Raw genomic sequence first — 16,859 nt, 5'->3', positions numbered from 1 at the left:
GCCAAATTGTAAAGACCATCGAGGCTACGAGGAAACTGCATCAACTAACGAGCAAAATAACCAACTAACATCATAATGACAGGATCAGATTCACACATAACAATATTAACTTTAAATGTAAATGGGCTAAATGCTCCAATTAAAAGACACAGACTGGCAGACTGGATAAGGAGTCAGGACCCATCAGTGTGCTGTATTCAGGAAGCCCATCTCACGTGCAGAGACACACATAGACTCAAAATAAAGGGATGGAGGAAGATCTATCAAGCAAATGGAAAACAAAAAAAGGCAGGGGTTGCAATCCTAGTCTCTGATAAAATAGACTTTAAACCAACAAAGATCAAAAGAGACAAGGCCATTACATAATGGTAAAGGGATCAATTCAACAACAAGAGCTAACTATCCTAAATATATATGCACCCAACACAGGAGCACCCAGATTCATAAAGCAAGTCCTGAGTGACCTACAAAGGGACTTAAACTCCCACACAATAATAATGGGAGATTTTAACACCCCACTGTCAACATTAGATCAATGAGACAGAAAGTTAACAAGGATATCCAGGAATTGAACTCAGCTCTGCACAAAGTGGACCTAATAGACATCTACAGAACTCTCCACCCCAAATCAACAGAATATACATTTTTTTCAGCACCACACCACACCTATTCCAAAATTGACCACATAGTTGGAAGTAAAGCTCTCCTCAGCAAATGTAAAAGAACAGAAATTATAACAAACTGTCTCTCAGACCACAGTGCAATCAAAGTAGAACTCAGGATTAAGAAACTCACTCAAAACTGCTCAACTACATGGAAACTGAACAACCTGCTCCTGAATGACTATTGGGTACATAATGAAATGAAGGCAGAAATAAAGATGTTCTTTGAAACCAACGAGAACAAAGACACAACATACCAGAATCTCTGGGACACATTCAAAGCAGTGTGTAGAGGGAAATTTATAGCACTAAATGCCCACAAGAGAAAGCAGGAAAGATCCAAAATTGACACCCTAACATCACAATTAAAAGAACTAGAAAAGCAAGAGCAAACACATTCAAAAGCTAGCAGAAGGCTAGAAATAACTAAAATCAGAGCAGAACTGAAGGAAATAGAGACACAAAAAACCCTTCAAAAAATTAATGAATCCAGGAGCTGGTTTTTTGAAAAGATCAACAAAATTGATAGACCGCTAGCAAGACTAATAAAGAAGAAAAGAGAGAAGAATCAGATAGATGCAATAAAAAATGAAAAAGGGGATATCACCACCGATCCCACAGAAATACAATCTACCATCAGAGAATACTACAAACACCTCTATGCAAATAAACTAGAAAATCTAGAAGAAATGGATAAATTCCTTGACAAATACACCCTCCCAAGACTAAACCAGGAAGAAGTTGAATCTCTGAATAGACCGATAACAGGTTCTGAAATTGTGGCAATAATAATAGCTTACCAACCAAAAAGAGTCCAGGACCTGATGGATTCACAGCCGAATTCTACCAGAGGTACAAGGAGGAACTGGTACCATTCCTTCTGAAACTATTCCAATCGATAGAAAAAGAGGGAATCCTCCCTAACACATTTTATGAAGCCAGCATCGTCCTGATACCAAAGCCTGGCAGAGACATAACCAAAAAAGAGAATTTCAGACCAATATCCTTGATGAACATTGATGCAAAAATCCTCAATAAAATACTGGCAAACCGAATCCAGCAGCACATCAGAAAGCTTATACACTGTGATCAAGTGGGCTTCATCCCTGGGATGCAAGGCTGGTTCAACATATGCAAATCAATAAATGTAATCCAGCATATAAACAGAACCAAAGACAAAAACCACATGATTATCTCAATAGATACAGACAAGGCCTTTGACAAAATTCAACAACCCTTCATGCTAAAAACTCTCAATAAATTAGGTATTGATGGGACATATCTCAAAATAATAAGAGCTATCTATGACAAACCCACAGCCAATATCATACTGAATGGGCAAAAACTGGAAGCATTCCCTTTGAAAACTGGCACAAGACAGGGATGCCCTCTCTCACCACTCCTATTCAACATAGTGCTGGAAGTTCTGGCCAGAGCAGTCAGGCAGGAGAAGGAAATAAAGGGTATTCAATTAGGAAAAGAGGAAGTCAAATTGTCCCTGTTTACAGATGACATGATTGTATATCTAGAAAACCCCATTGTCTCAGCTCAAAATCTCCTTAAGCTGATTAGCAACTTCAGCAATGTCTCAGGATACAAAATCAATGTACAAAAATCACAAGCATTCTTGTACACCAATAACAGACAAACAGAGAGCCAAATCATGAGTGAACTCCCATTCACAATTGCTTCAAAGAGAATAAAATACCTAGGAATCCAACTTACAAGGGATGTGAAGGACCTCTTCAAGGAGAACTACAAACCACTGCTCAATGAAATAAAAGAGGATACAAACAAATGGAAGAACATTCCATGCTCATGGGTTGGAAGAATCAATATCGTGAAAATGGCCATACCGCCCAAGGTAATTTATAGATTCAATGCCATCCCCATCAAGCTACCAATGACTTTCTTCACAGAATTGGAAAAAACTACTTTAAAGTTCATATGGAACCAAAAAAGAGCCCGCATCGCCGAGTTAATTCTAAGCCAAAAGAACAAAGCTGGTGGCATCACGCTACTTGACTTCAAACTATACTACAAGGCTACAGTAACCAAAACAGCATGGTACTGGTACCACAACAGAGACATATATCAATGGAACAGAACAGAGCCCTCAGAAATGATGCCGCATATCTACAACTATCTGATCTTTGACAAACCTGATAAAAACAAGAAATGGGGAAAGGATTCCCTATTTAATAAATGGTGCTGGGAAAACTGGCTAGCCATATGTAGAAAGCTGCAACTGGATCCCTTCCTTACACCTTATACAAAAATTAATTCAAGATGGATTAAAGACTTACATGTTAGACCTAAAATCATTAAAATCCTACAAGAAAACCTAGGCAATACCATTCAGGACATAGGCATGGGCAAGGACTTCATGTCTAAAACACCAAAAGCAATGGCAACAAAAGCCAAAATTGACAAATGGGATCTAATTAAACTAAAGAGCTTCTGCACAGCAAAAGAAACTACCATCAGAGTGAACAGGCAACCTACAGAATGGGAGAAAATTTTTGCAACCTACTCATCTGACAAAGGGCTAATATCCAGAATCTACAATGAACTCAAACAAATTTACAAGAAAAAAACAACCCCATCAAAAAGTGGGCAAAGGACATGAACAGACACTTCTCAAAAGACGACATTTATGCAGCCAAAAAACACATGAAGAAATGCTCATCATCACTGGCCATCAGAGAAATGCAAATCAAAACCACAGTGAGATACCATCTCACACCAGTTAGAATGGCCATCATTAAAAAATCAGGAAACAACAGGTGCTGGAGAGGATGTGGAGAAATAGGAACACTTTTACACTGTTGGTGGGACTGTAAACTAATTCAACCATTGTGAAAGTCAGTGTGGCGATTCCTCAGGGATCTAGAACTAGAAACACCATTTGACCCAGCCATCCCATTACTGGGTATATACCCAAAGGACTATAAATCATGCTGCTATAGAGACGCATGCACACGTATGTTTATTGCGGCACTATTCACAATAGCAAAGACTTGGAACCAACCCAAATGTCCAACAACGATAGAGTGGATTAAGAAAATGTGGCACATATACACCATGGAATACTATGCAGCCATAAAAAATGATGAGTTCATGTCCTTTGTAGGGACATGGATGAAACTGGAAAACATCATTCTCAGTAAACTGTCGCAAGGACAAAAAACCAAACACGGCATGTTCTCACTCATAGGTGGGAATTGAACAATGAGAACTCATGGACACAGGAAGGGGAACATCACACACCGGCGACTGTTGTGGGGTGGGGGGAGGGGGGAGGGACAGCATTAGGAGATATACCTAATGGTAAATGACGAGTTAATGGGTGCAGCAAATCAACATGGCACATGGATACATATGTAACAAACCTGCACATTGTGCACATGTACCCTAAAACCTAAAGTATAATAATAAAAAATAATAAAATACAACTTGAAAAAAAAAAAAAAAGAAAAGTGTTTGGCCATTATTTTGAGTGAAAGAAGCCAGATATAAAAGAGCAGATACTATGTCATTCTATTTATATGAAATTCAAGAACAAGCAAAACTAATGTATGATAATGGAAGTCAGAACAGTGTAGTTATTTCTGGGAGGAGGATGTTGAGTAGGAATAGTCATGAGGGAATCCTTGGGGGTGATTTTGGTAGTGAACACATGGGTGTGTACATATATAAAAATCAAGTTGTACACTTAAGGTTTGTGCAAATTAAGTTATACCTCTCTATAAAAAATAAAAATAATGAGATTTCTAAAGACCCACCAAAAGAGATAAAATTAAAAAGAAACTGAAAAAGAAAAATGTCTGGCTCTCAGTGTTAGTGGAATGAAAGCATTATTGCTAATGATGTCATTGAAATTTTCTTTTTTTTTAAAATTATACACCGAAGAATTTCTGAAAATAAAAGATTGCATAATATAGGGAGGTTCTGTTTATATAGCATTCTACAGTTCACATCTGTTATTTGCATTTATTGTTTAATCCTCAAAACAACTCTGGGCTTGAGTGGATCTTATTTTTTTCTAGTTCCAGTGTTTTTCAAACTAGACATGCTTTTTTGAGTCTGAACTGGTGTAAGGTATTTAACACCTTGAGAAAAAAATTATTTTGCTTACCTCAGAGTAATGTGGGATGGTATTTCCTTTAGGTAGTGAAATTGAGATATTAAGAATGTAGCAGAAATGTACATGGACAAGCATAGGCAAGTCAGGTTTCTTCTCTGGACTGGAGTTTCTTCCTGTAAATTTAAGGAAGACAGATTGTGAATTGAGGACCTTTTACCTCCAGAACTTTTGTGACTTTTTTTTTTTTTAGTTACCGATATATGAGACCTATAAATAGGCAACATCTGCATAATGTTCTTTCCTTGCTTACTTGACAGGTCTGTTAGTGCTAAGGGAAGAATGAAATATTTATTAAACACCTATGCTGATGTTTCCACATTTCAGAATTTTTAAAATATAACTGCCACACCAATATGATGAATTGGTAATATTGTAATTTTTACTTCCTTTTATTTCTCCTTTAAGACCTGAAGATTATTATTCTTTTGGACTTGGAATTCATATGTCTAATTATATGTCTGTTCAAGTTAGAAATAGGTATTAACCAGGGGGCCTGAGTAGCTTTCTAGAACTTTGTAATCTTGAGGACAGTCCCCTGAGGCTTGGGTATGTTTGTCCTTTAAGAATAGTACATCTAGTAGGATCAGGAAGAGATGGGGATAGGAAGACAGATACCAGCTTTATAACATAAGATAGCTAGGGACAGGATAATCAGGCAGCGAAGAAATAACTGCCTGTACAAGTCGTCCAATCCTTATTTGATAGCCAGTATGTTATAGTCACAGTTTCCAGGCATGTAGCTAGGGTCCCAACTAAAGACTGATGGTTAGGGAGCTGGTGACCATAGTTCTAGCTGCAAGACATACTTACACATGACTTTTCCCCCTGGATTGACCTGACTTCTCCAGGAATTATTATCTCAGGGCTTGCCTAGGAAGCAGTCTTGTAATAGAGCAGAATTTTAATTTTCTTCAAATTGCATCATATGTACCTAACATATGGCATGTACAGGTACAAATATGTGTTACAAATTACTTACCTACAAATACACAGGGTTTATGGTCTTAAGCATAAAATGAGGGTTTTAGTTATTTTGAATGGATTTAGTTATTTTGAATGAATTATTACTTTCCTAGCATTATTTCTGCATTTCTTTCCCCCTTCTCTGTCTGTATATATGAATGTGTATATACTTACATACATATGTGTACACACATGTGTCTATTGGGGTCATTCTTACCTTGGGGGTGGGGCAGAGGTACCTCAGATCTTCTGGGAGCATATATATTTGAAAGAGTATATTTAATATCATTTTATGTTTGAAAAATGAAAACTAAAAACCACTTTTATAATACAAACTACAGAAAACAAAATTCACATATCCTATTGATGGAATAAATGATGGAAAACCATTTTATTTTAAAGGATCCAAGTGTATCCTATAATATCAGTGGGAAGGGTACTTTAAGATTAGATTATTCAGTGTGGTTCTTCAAGTTTTTATAGTTTTTTACTATTTATAGTTTTTTAATGTAAATTTTCACTAAAGATAGCATACATAAGTGTACAACTCAATGAATTTTCAAAAAGTGAACACACCTATGTAACCAGTAACCAGATTAAGAAAAAGAACACCGACACCCCAGAAGTCCATATTCCTTTTTGATAAATAAATAAGGTATGCCGGCTCACCCCCAAACACATTCTGATATTCTCCCCAGGGCCCTTTTCTCCCCACCTGTCACCCCCCAGTTGAAAATCATAGATCTAATCTTATCCCTTTTATAGATGAAGAGTTTGAAGCCACAAGAAATTAGAGCCACTTGCCGAGGGTGATGGAGGAGAGGAGAGAAGCAAGCAGGAACAGGAAATTAATATATATTGAGCATCCGTTATATGTTATGCAATTGGCTAAGTACTTTACATGAACTAATCAATTTAAATTTTTATATTCTCTTATGTCCACTTTACAAATGAGGAAAGTGAAGCTCAGAGAAGTTAAATAACTTTCTTAAGATCCTACCTAGTAGGTACTAGGTAGAAATACCAGGTTGGAATTCAGGTCTCCTGGCCACTAGAGCCTGCATTCTCTGTACTACCTCTTATGGCTTCTTAAATGTGAGAATGGATGCTGCAGGGAGAGGATTATTTTTACTGCTGTTGTTTTTGACACTCACAGATTGTGTGTAGAACTGCATTTGACAAATATCACTTCATTGAACACTGTGTTTTTTTCCCTCTTTCTCCGCCACCTTACTGTTCAGTGCTTCAGGCACCGTGTACACTGCAATGGATGTGGCCACAGGACAGGAGGTGAGTATCCACCACCCACTGTTGCTCCTTTAGTTCTGTTTCTTTTTTTGGGGTATTAATTTTTAGCCCTTGTTAGGTCAATAGGAACATTTCTAGTTTTTTGTTTGTTTGTTTGTTTTAAGATGGGATCTCACTCTGTCATCCAGGCTGGAGTGCAGTAGCGTGATCTCTGCTCACTGCAGCCTCCTCCTCCTGGCTTCAAGCAGTTCTCCAGCCTCAGCCTCCTGAGTAGCTGGGATTATAGGCCCCTGCCACCATGCCTGGCTAATTTTTGTATTTTTTAGTAGAGATGAGGTTTCACCATGTTGGCCAGGCTGCTCTCGAACTCCTGACCTCGGGTGATCTTCCTGCCTCGGCCTCCCAAAGGGGTAGGATTACAGGCGTGAGCCACTGTGCCCAGCTGGAACATTTCTAGTTTCTTACTGTAGCATACAAGAGCCAAATAGCAGGATAACTTGATGAAACTTAAGGTTTGGACTAAGGTGAAATAGTTAGATGGAGGGAAGTGGATGGATTTGAGAGATAACTTAGCAGGTAGGTTCGATAGGATTAGATGATTGAATGTGAACATTACTTACAAGTGGGTGATACTATTCATGGAGAAAGGAAAAAGAAATTGGATACTGCCTGATTGCCAAGTGGATAGTTGCTTACACAAGTTTGGGGCTTGGGGGAGAAATCTGATCTACAGGAGATTTAAACCATGTCTCTTGACTCCTAATCTACTGGTGCTACCTTTACTTTCCACTGAACAGTGAAATCCTCATTTATTTGGAGGCAGCTTTTTGTCCCTCTCATTTCATTAAGCCATGAGAACTATAGCTAAAGCCTGCTGACCCAAGGTCTTATATTCAGTAGAAGGAAGATATGAAGGGAATATAGAGTACTTGAGGTTTCCTTGCATTTTAATATTTGGTTGCAGAGTAGGAGTGTCAGCCAGTGAACTGTGGATGGCAGCTGCCCCAGAGAAGTTCTTACTTCAAAGAGTACCAGGACACAGTAATTGAGAGAGGCACCTCCTCTTCCAATGAAAATAGAGTTGGGCTCCTGTGAGGGAGGCTGCTAGAAACATGCTTCTATATTTTTGGTAGTTGAAACCACGTGGCACCCTGGAGAAGTCATGGTTAATAGGGGTAGCACATATCTCACTAGGCTCTCGTGAGTTTTTACAAGTGTTAAAGCCAAATATTAAGGCTCCACCTAGGGTAAACCAAGTTTTAAAAATCTTTATTATGGTTAAGGATTTATTCATTGTTCTTTGATGTGAGAATCCAAAGACCTAGATGCTTATAAGCCTTTAGCTACTTATATAACCTTGGGCAAGTCATTTGACCTCTCTGAGCCTGAATTTTATATATTTATAAAATGTGCATAATAAAATGTCCACAAAAGTGTTGAAAGAATTCAGTAAAGCAATACATGTGAAAATGCATTATAAACTTGATGAACTACGTATTCATATTTATTCATTTTTACTCATACACATATGTACGTATTCCACAAAGCATTTGCTTTATGCCACACCTTATGCTAAGAATTCTGTGAAAGTTCACAGACATTAAAATCATATGTAAATGTAAGAGACCATAATTTCCTTTGTGTACATATAAAAGCCTTGCAATATTGGCACGAATCTGCCTTAAAGTAAAAATAATGATGAGGAAGGAAGGATAGTATTATCATGGCATTTTAATGATGGTGAATATGATGCAGAGATTAAAATAAAGAAGGCTATACCAATCCTGAAAAGAACTCTATGAGGTAGGTAATATTATTTCTTCTTTACTGCTGAGGAATTTGAGGCTGAGTGTATAAATAACTTTTTTTGCAAAGTTGTACTGTCAGCGATTACCAGGGACTGGATTAGAATCTTTGACTCTTAATCCTGTGTGTTTTGGGCCGCAAGAGCACAACAGAGCTGAGGTTAGATACTAGAGTCCCTTGTCATGGTTCTGGCCTCAGGCCTCACAGTCCTTGATGGGAGGCAGGTAGGTGATGATGGTGGTTCCTGGAAGACCTAGAGGCTGGCTATGTGAGAAGCTGGCCAGAGGAAAAAGAAATTTAAATTCATTGTATGCCTGTCTTGTGGTTACAAAACTATGAATGGAAGGGAGTCCATCAGGGTGGCTAATGCAGTGTGGTCAGGAAGGCTTCATTTCCTGCCCCAGGGAGAATGAATCTTTATTGGAGTCCACGGGATGCTCTCAGTCTTTATGAGTGAGTGCTTATTGGGGGTTATCCAGCTGAGAAGGGCAGACCTATTGTCTCACATACAGGAAGAATGTTAGTGCTGGGAAGTCTTCCAGTTACAGATCCAACAATTATTTTTCAAGTGTGTTTTTAGAGAGAATGTGTATAATAGAAAGAAGAGACTGGAAGAGCCTTTGGAGTCACATGGACCTGTGGGCATTGATTATGACCTTAGAATTTTCTTATGAGTCTTAGCCTCAATTTTCTTACCTGAAAATGCAGATCATGATTCTTACTTTGCAGGGTTGTGTTAGGTTTTACTGTGATAATATAAGTAGGGCATCTAGCACAGAGCCTGGCACACAGTTGGTATTTGATAAACAGTGGTGGGAGAGTGGTTGCTGTGCCAAGTACTTATTAAATGCTGTTAGTACTATGATTACCATTTTCGTTATTGTCTAACTTTATTGTTTAAATTATTTACTTATATGTGAGTAATGCATTGGCCATTGTCTCACTTGGTATTCAAAACAATCCTGAAAAGAGGGGAATCAAGGTTGAGATTATCTTCAATGTACTGATGAAGAGACTGAGGCTCAGAGAGCTTGCGATTGGTCAAGGTCAGTAAGTGACAGTCAGGCCCTGAGCTTAAGTCCTCAGAGTTCAAGTCCAGTTCTTTTTCTGTTACAGGAATGCTATCTCCTAGCCTATATAGGTGGGGTCTGATTAGGTAAAGGACACTTAGCCTAGCCCATAGTTAGTAGCTATTGAAAAGGACTCCCGGCCAGGCGCGGTGGCTCATGCCTGTAATCCCAGCACTTTGGGAAGCTGAGCCAGGCAGATTATGAGGTCAGGAGTTCGAGACCAGCCTGGCCAACGTGGTGAAACCCTGTTTCTACTAAAAATACCAAAATTAGCTGGGCGTGATGGCAGATGCCTGTAATCCCAGCTACATGGGAGGCTGAGGCAGGAGAATCGCTTGAACCCTGGAGGCAGAGGTAGCAGTGAGCAGAGATTGCCATTGCACTCCAGCCTGGGCAACAGAGCAAGACTCTGTATTAAAAGAAAAAGTAAAAAGAAAAGGACTCCCATGTCCTGCCCTAGCCTCCATGTTTGCCTCTTTCTGCCTCTCCTCCCCTGCTGCTGCCAGCAGTGACCACTGTGAGGTTCGTAAGCAGTGTCCCATCCTCCAATGAGGCATGAGTAACTCAAAAGACATTCTTCTGGCTCCAGTCCTTAATGTGCGTTATAAGGGTTAACTATACTTAATATCTTTAGATCAACATGTTGCTTTTCAAACGTTAGGAAAAACTAATGCTCAGCTGTTATAGACAGCTACAGCCAGACCAGAAGCCTGACTTAACAGGAAACCCCACTCCAAAGCAATTTTTCATTACTTGAGGTAGGGAATTGAGTGTTCAGATTTTTTTACAGAATTACTTCTATTCTTAATGATTAACTTGGTCTCTGCAAAAGACTGTCCATTCTTGACTTGAAGAAATAATAGAGTCAGGGATTTGTCACATAAAAGTTTGAATCATTCCTTCTTTATACTTCTTGTTGCTTCTAGAAAGACAACTTAGTTCTGTTAGATGTTCGTGTTCTTGTCCACTAAGCAGGAAAAAGGAAAAATATCTCTAGAGAATGAACACTTAGAAAATAATTTAAACTATACTCCTATGGGATAGAGGAGCCCATTGCCATTTTTTTTGTTTTTATTTAAAAACAAAGTACTTTCCAACCTACTGACTTCTCTCTTGCCCTCTTCCTTTCTACAGACATTTGTTGAGCACCAACTCTGTGTGTAAAGGCCTGTGTTTGGCATTGGGGGTTCTGGGCTTTCAATCAAGCCCTCAAACCTCTTGATACACACAAACATACACACTAATCATTATACATGATAGCAAGTTGTAAGTTCCATAAGAGAGGAATAAATATGATCTTACAGGGCTTTAAAGAAGGGAAAAGGCATATTGGGTTTGGAGAATGAAGTTTCCTTTGGCCTGATACAAAGAGTAAGTAGCTTTTGAATGTGTTGAAATGATACAGGCTGTTCCAGATGAAGAGAAGATTCTGAACAAAGGAAGGGGGACTAGATACCAGGGAGAACAGGGAGTGTTCTCCATGAACACTGTCCTCTGTGAAGGAATAGAGTTGGAAGTAAAGTAGGGGCCAGATCATGAGAACTTTGAATGTTGTACTGAGAAACATTTCTAGGCAACCAGGAGCCATGTAAGCTTTTGAACAAGGTTATCAAATGTGTACTGTGGGGGAAAATTAATCTGGCTACATGTACAGGGTAACTTGGCATCCCTTTTGAGGGTTCTTATCCTGATTTTGCTATTGAATAGCTATGTATGCAAGTCACATCCTCTCTGAAACACAGTTTCCCAGTCTGTTGAATCATTAGTAATATTTAGCACACAAGATGTCTTTGAAGATTAAATGAAATAATAAATTTGAGAACACCTTATAATAGTACCTTACACATAGAAGGAATTGATACCAAGTACCTTAGAAACTAAAGCATACCTTATATTCATGTTGTCTGGAAATTTGTTTTTATTTCTGTAGATAGAGCTCTCATCCTCCTTTTCTCTTCTTTCTTAACCTGGTCAACTCTGATTTATCTTTCTACACCAGGTTCAGAAAGTCACCTCCCACTTTATGAAGCCTCTATACATGGCCAGATTGAAAGCGTTCTTGGCTTTTGCCATATTTTGTGTTTCGCTAGCATTTTATATGAACCTCTGTTATAGCATCTCTTTTCTGTTGTGACTTTTTAAAAGTATTTTTCTACACCAAAGTTTGATTCTGAAACTTTGATGTATATCACAGTGACCTGGAGGACTTTTTACATCACAGAGCTTCTGATTTAGTAGATTTGGGGTGGGACTCGAGGTTTTTATTTCCAACAAGCTCCCAGATGATGATGATGCTGGCTTGAGACCTTACTTTGAAGACCACTGGTCTACATAGACAAATTGTGAATTACTCAAGGGCTAAGACTGTATCTTACTCATCTTTGTTTCCTGAGTACTTAAGGTCTGGTACTTAGCAGGTGCTCAGTAAATGGGAATGACCATGGTTGCACATTGAATATACGCTTGATTTCAGGTGGCCATTAAGCAGATGAATCTTCAGCAGCAGCCCAAGAAAGAGCTGATTATTAATGAGATCCTGGTCATGAGGGAAAACAAGAACCCAAACATTGTGAATTACTTGGACAGGTATGGAGTGGTGGGTCCTATCAGAGGGAAAGGGCCTTTGGGACTGATTGGTGGTGAAGCTGTTAGAGAAGAGGGCAGTGCCAGCACTCAGAACTGCCTCCATTTATGAGTCTTCTGTGATGCTGAGCTCTCTGTATGTGACCCTGTGTAATGCTGGACACCTTTATTGCTGGGAAATCCTTCTGTGTTAGGCTGAACTCTACCACCTTGTAGCTTCTAACAGTTGATCCTAGTACTGTTTGTTTTGCCTAAGGGAAACCTACCAGCCCATCTGCCTGAGTCAAACATCTAGGTCCTTAACTCATTTTACATCCCAAATCTTTCCTTATTCTGCTCATCCTCCTGAATAACTTCTTGTTTGTTTATGTTCTCTTAAAATGCAATGTGCAGAACTAGATGTTCCATTTGAGATCTGACCACTATGGAGAGAGTGGGACTCTTTCTAAACTCAACACAGCTTAATGATTTCATTCTCATTTTATCTTTTAGGTTGTCTGCTTTGACTCCTAGTAAGTTTGCAGTCAACTAAAATTTCTGACTTTTTTTTAATATAAGCTTGCATTAAACTGGAAATGTAGAACTTTTTCACTATCTTCATTAAGTCCCATTTTTATTATTTTAGCCCATCATTCCAGCTCATCAAAAATTTTTTGCAAAATAGTAATAGTGGTTGTATATAATATTTGTATTGTGCTTTACTTTGTACCAAGCACTTTCATGAACAGTATCTCATTGCGAGGTAGGGTTTTTTATCCATATTTTACAGACGAGGAAACTGAGGTTTATAGACGTTAATAACTTGTCCAAGAGTAGTAAGCCATAAAACAGCAAGGCAGTGTTTTGAATTTGAATATTCCTAGCACCAATATCTAGCACCTTTCTATTATATCATGTTCTTTTCTCCGATACCTGAAAAAAAAAAAAAAGTTAAGCTTCTTGCCCAGGGTTCAGAGACATCATAGGGGGAGGTGAAATTGGACTAAATCTTGGACTCTAATTTCTGTACCTCTTATATTGCATGACCAGCTACCTCTTCCTGTTACTGGTAGATTTCATAAGGGTGCCTTCTTGTTCTGCATCTAAAACACTAGTAAGCTTCAATTTCCTTAAAGAAGAAAAGAGTTGAACTTTGACATTCCCAACACTGTAAAGAATAAAGCCTTCTTCTCTGAGATGGCTGTGTCTCCTTAATGTGGGTCCTGACTGGCTCTGAAGACTCCTCTGAAAGTTAGTACCTTATCATCTCTTTCAGAACTTATTATACAGAGGATATAGCTCATGCAAACTACTGAAGGCGACAGGGGTATTAGATTTTGGCTCAGGATATGGAAAAATGAAAGCCGTCAGTAAGGGTATGGCCTGTCTCACAAAATGGTGAGTTCCTCATCAGTGGATGCATCTACATGATAAGATGATGTTATTGAAGGACTTTGTGTTCTGGGAGTAGGATTAAGAGACTTACAGATTTGTTTATTAATCATACCTTTACTGGTATTCCTAGAGACTTTTACTCTGGAAATTAGAAGTAAATAATGCTATCTTTGCCCTCAAATAGTTCCTGGTCTGGTATAGAAAAAAAAATAACCTCTGTAAGATCATAGAAGAGGATCTTAACCTGAGCATTCAGTGAAGGTGTTGCAAATGAGGGTCTGTGGTTTTTGTGAGATGTCCCAGAGGGGAACTCCATCACTTATGGAAGAACTCATGGGCAGAACCCTCATGATGTAATCACCTTCCAAAGGCCCCACCTCCTAATAACATTAGTGATTAGATTTTCAACATACAAATTTTGAGAGACACAAACATTCAGACCACAGCAGTTCAAATCCCCATAGTCTTCTCTCTCAAAAGAGATTGTTGAAGAAACACTTAGTCTGTCATGTTTATTTGTCATGGACATTAAAAAATCATAAATCAGAACACAGAGTTTTATGGAAAGAGCTGTCGATTAGTAGTCAAAAAAATAGGATTCAAATCTTACCCTTTGCTTGAGTGCATTTGTTAAAATCTTCCAACAGTCTCCACATCTGTCCAGCAGTATTCCCAATATCAGAATGAAGATAAGATGATACCACACAGTTCAAGCCAATGCAAAAAATGTTTTTTTCCAATCTAGCTTCTTTGTCCAAGACTGGCAGAAGACTTTAGGGCTCTAGGCTCGCCTTGTTTTTATTTGCCCGATTCTATAGTAGGGAAACATTGACCAGATAGGCTAAGTGACCTTTTTATTTATCATATAATAGGATTGAGTGATCCAACTCCTGAGTGAAACTATTCACTTCTAATTCATGTCAGCCCATAATCTCTCTGGGGATATCTTACTAAATGGTAGCCTTGGCTTATCAGAAGGCTTTGGCTCCGTAAGCCCTTGCTAAATTCATTCCATTCTTGAATCACAGACACTGAAAGTAGAGGTCAATTGTCAGCATAATGACTATGTAGACAACACTTTGCAGCTTTTAAGGGACTCTTATAAACATTATTTCATTTAATATTTATAGTTATCTTTTATGTTATTCATTGATTTATTTAGTAAATATTGGCATCTGCTGTGCTGGACTCTGGGGTTAGAGTCTTGGACAAGACCCAATACTTGGTCTCATAGATCTCAGATCTGGTAGGACTCTCTGGGAGGTTTAGTAGCTCTCTCTTCTTTGGGTAACGTGGACTCTAAATCCTATCTTTGTCAAATGTTTGGATGCTTCTAGAGGTGTGGGAGTCATGTCAGTCTTTCTAATTTTAGGATGTCTTCCTTTGTGTTGTGATGAAATATAATTTTATTGTATCACTTTAAGCTAGTGATCTTAGTTCTGCCCTTTGGGGCTTCACAGAACATGTATACTTGGTTTTCTCCAGGAGCATTCTTGAGAGATTCAAAGTTAGTGATTCTGTCCCCCAGATTCTATTTTTCCCCAAAGTAAAGAACCTTTTACTTTACTTTGTGCTAAGATGTAGTTTCACTCTGTGTATATGCTTAGCCTTTGAAACCCAGTGCTGTGGCTCAGTGTACTCTGATTGTTCCCTCTCACCCTTTATCTGTATTCCTGCAGTTACCTCGTGGGAGATGAGCTGTGGGTTGTTATGGAATACTTGGCTGGAGGCTCCTTGACAGACGTGGTGACAGAAACCTGCATGGATGAAGGCCAGATTGCAGCTGTGTGCCGTGAGGTAAGGCCAAGGGCCAAGCAGTCTTGGGTAGAAAGCTGCCTCCATATTCCTGTCTCCTGAAGTTCCCTGTACAGTGAGATCTCAGCCTGGGCTCTGTGAAATTGGTAGAAATTAGTGCTGACACTGCTGTCATTCCTGTATTGTACCTGTGTTTGTCATTTCTATCACCATGATTTTTTTTCTTTAATGATAACTTTATTCTACCCATTGTAGAAAAATTATAAAGTACTAGAAAGTATATATTGTAAAAAGTCACTCATAATTCCAGTCTTAAAGATAAACACTTGCCTAAGCACATTATAATATATTCCTTTATCTCTTTTATCTGGGCATATATTTCAATCATTTTTATTCTGCTTTCTTGCTTTATTTATGTGCTATAAGGAAAATAAAGCAGAGTAAGAAGGTAGTGATGGAGGAAGTACTATTTTAGACAAGATAGGGAAGGTTTTGCTATAGATTTGAGTAAACATCTGAATGATATATAAAAGCAAGCCAGCAAAAATCTGGGGTAAAATACTTCCAGGAAAATAAAAAAAGAAAACAAAGCTCAAATAGATACTGCCTTTCTCCTCATTGCTATTAAATGTGTAGAATCGATAATATGCTGATGTAAGAGGAAAGAAAAGCCCTCCAGAAGGCCTGGACAATGTCCTCAGGGAATAACCACATTTCATTTCCATTAGAGCAAGAAGATGAAGAGAATATTCAGAGACATTGAGGATATTGGGTGTTTTGCTGATGACAGACTGGAACTTCCTGGTGGCCCAATAATGCAAAAGTAATTGCGGTTTTTGCCATTACTTAAAAAAATGCCAAAAACCACAATTGCTTTTTCACCAACCTAATAGAAAAGTTAGGAAATTAGGGGAAGCATAGAAGATGAGATGAGGTTCAGAATTTTGTGGAGATGAGTATAATAGTATGATTGGGGTTTGATGGTGCAAGATCTGAAGGCATATTGCTGAAATTATGTAGTTATATATTTAATCAGTGTTAAGAAAAATAAAATGTGAAATCAATACTGCCCTAGAAAATATGGTCCCCTTTGCCGGGCACGGTGGCTCAAGCCTGTAATCTCAGCACTTTGGGAGGCCAAGGCGGGTGGATCACGAGGTCAGGAGATCGAGACCATCCTGACTAACACGGTGAAACCCTGTCTCTACTAAAAATACAAAAAAAAAATTAGCCGGGCGTGGTGGTGGGTGC

General features: G+C 38.6%; 1 protein-coding gene across 11 annotated transcripts in view; it reads left to right on the top strand.

The window, feature by feature from the left end:
• Positions 1-16,859, top strand: part of PAK1 (p21 (RAC1) activated kinase 1) — a 157,861-nt gene that overhangs the window by 128,830 nt on the left and 12,172 nt on the right. For 9 of the 11 annotated variants that reach the window (XM_063641415.1, XM_063641412.1, XM_055283035.2 and 6 more), the window contains 3 exons: positions 7,014-7,062; positions 12,370-12,482; positions 15,533-15,650. In XM_063641415.1, coding sequence (XP_063497485.1) covers positions 7,014-7,062; positions 12,370-12,482; positions 15,533-15,650 — 280 coding nt within the window. The remainder of the gene's footprint in view (positions 1-7,013; positions 7,063-12,369; positions 12,483-15,532; positions 15,651-16,859) is intronic. The other 2 variants (XM_063641418.1, XM_063641416.1) reach the window with 2 other exon arrangements.

Source organism: Symphalangus syndactylus, chromosome 6 (assembly GCF_028878055.3).
Source record: "Symphalangus syndactylus isolate Jambi chromosome 6, NHGRI_mSymSyn1-v2.1_pri, whole genome shotgun sequence".
NCBI lineage: Eukaryota > Metazoa > Chordata > Mammalia > Primates > Hylobatidae > Symphalangus > Symphalangus syndactylus.
The sequence above is the reverse complement of the archived record's forward strand: the minus strand, read 5'-3'. Positions and strand labels throughout refer to the sequence as shown.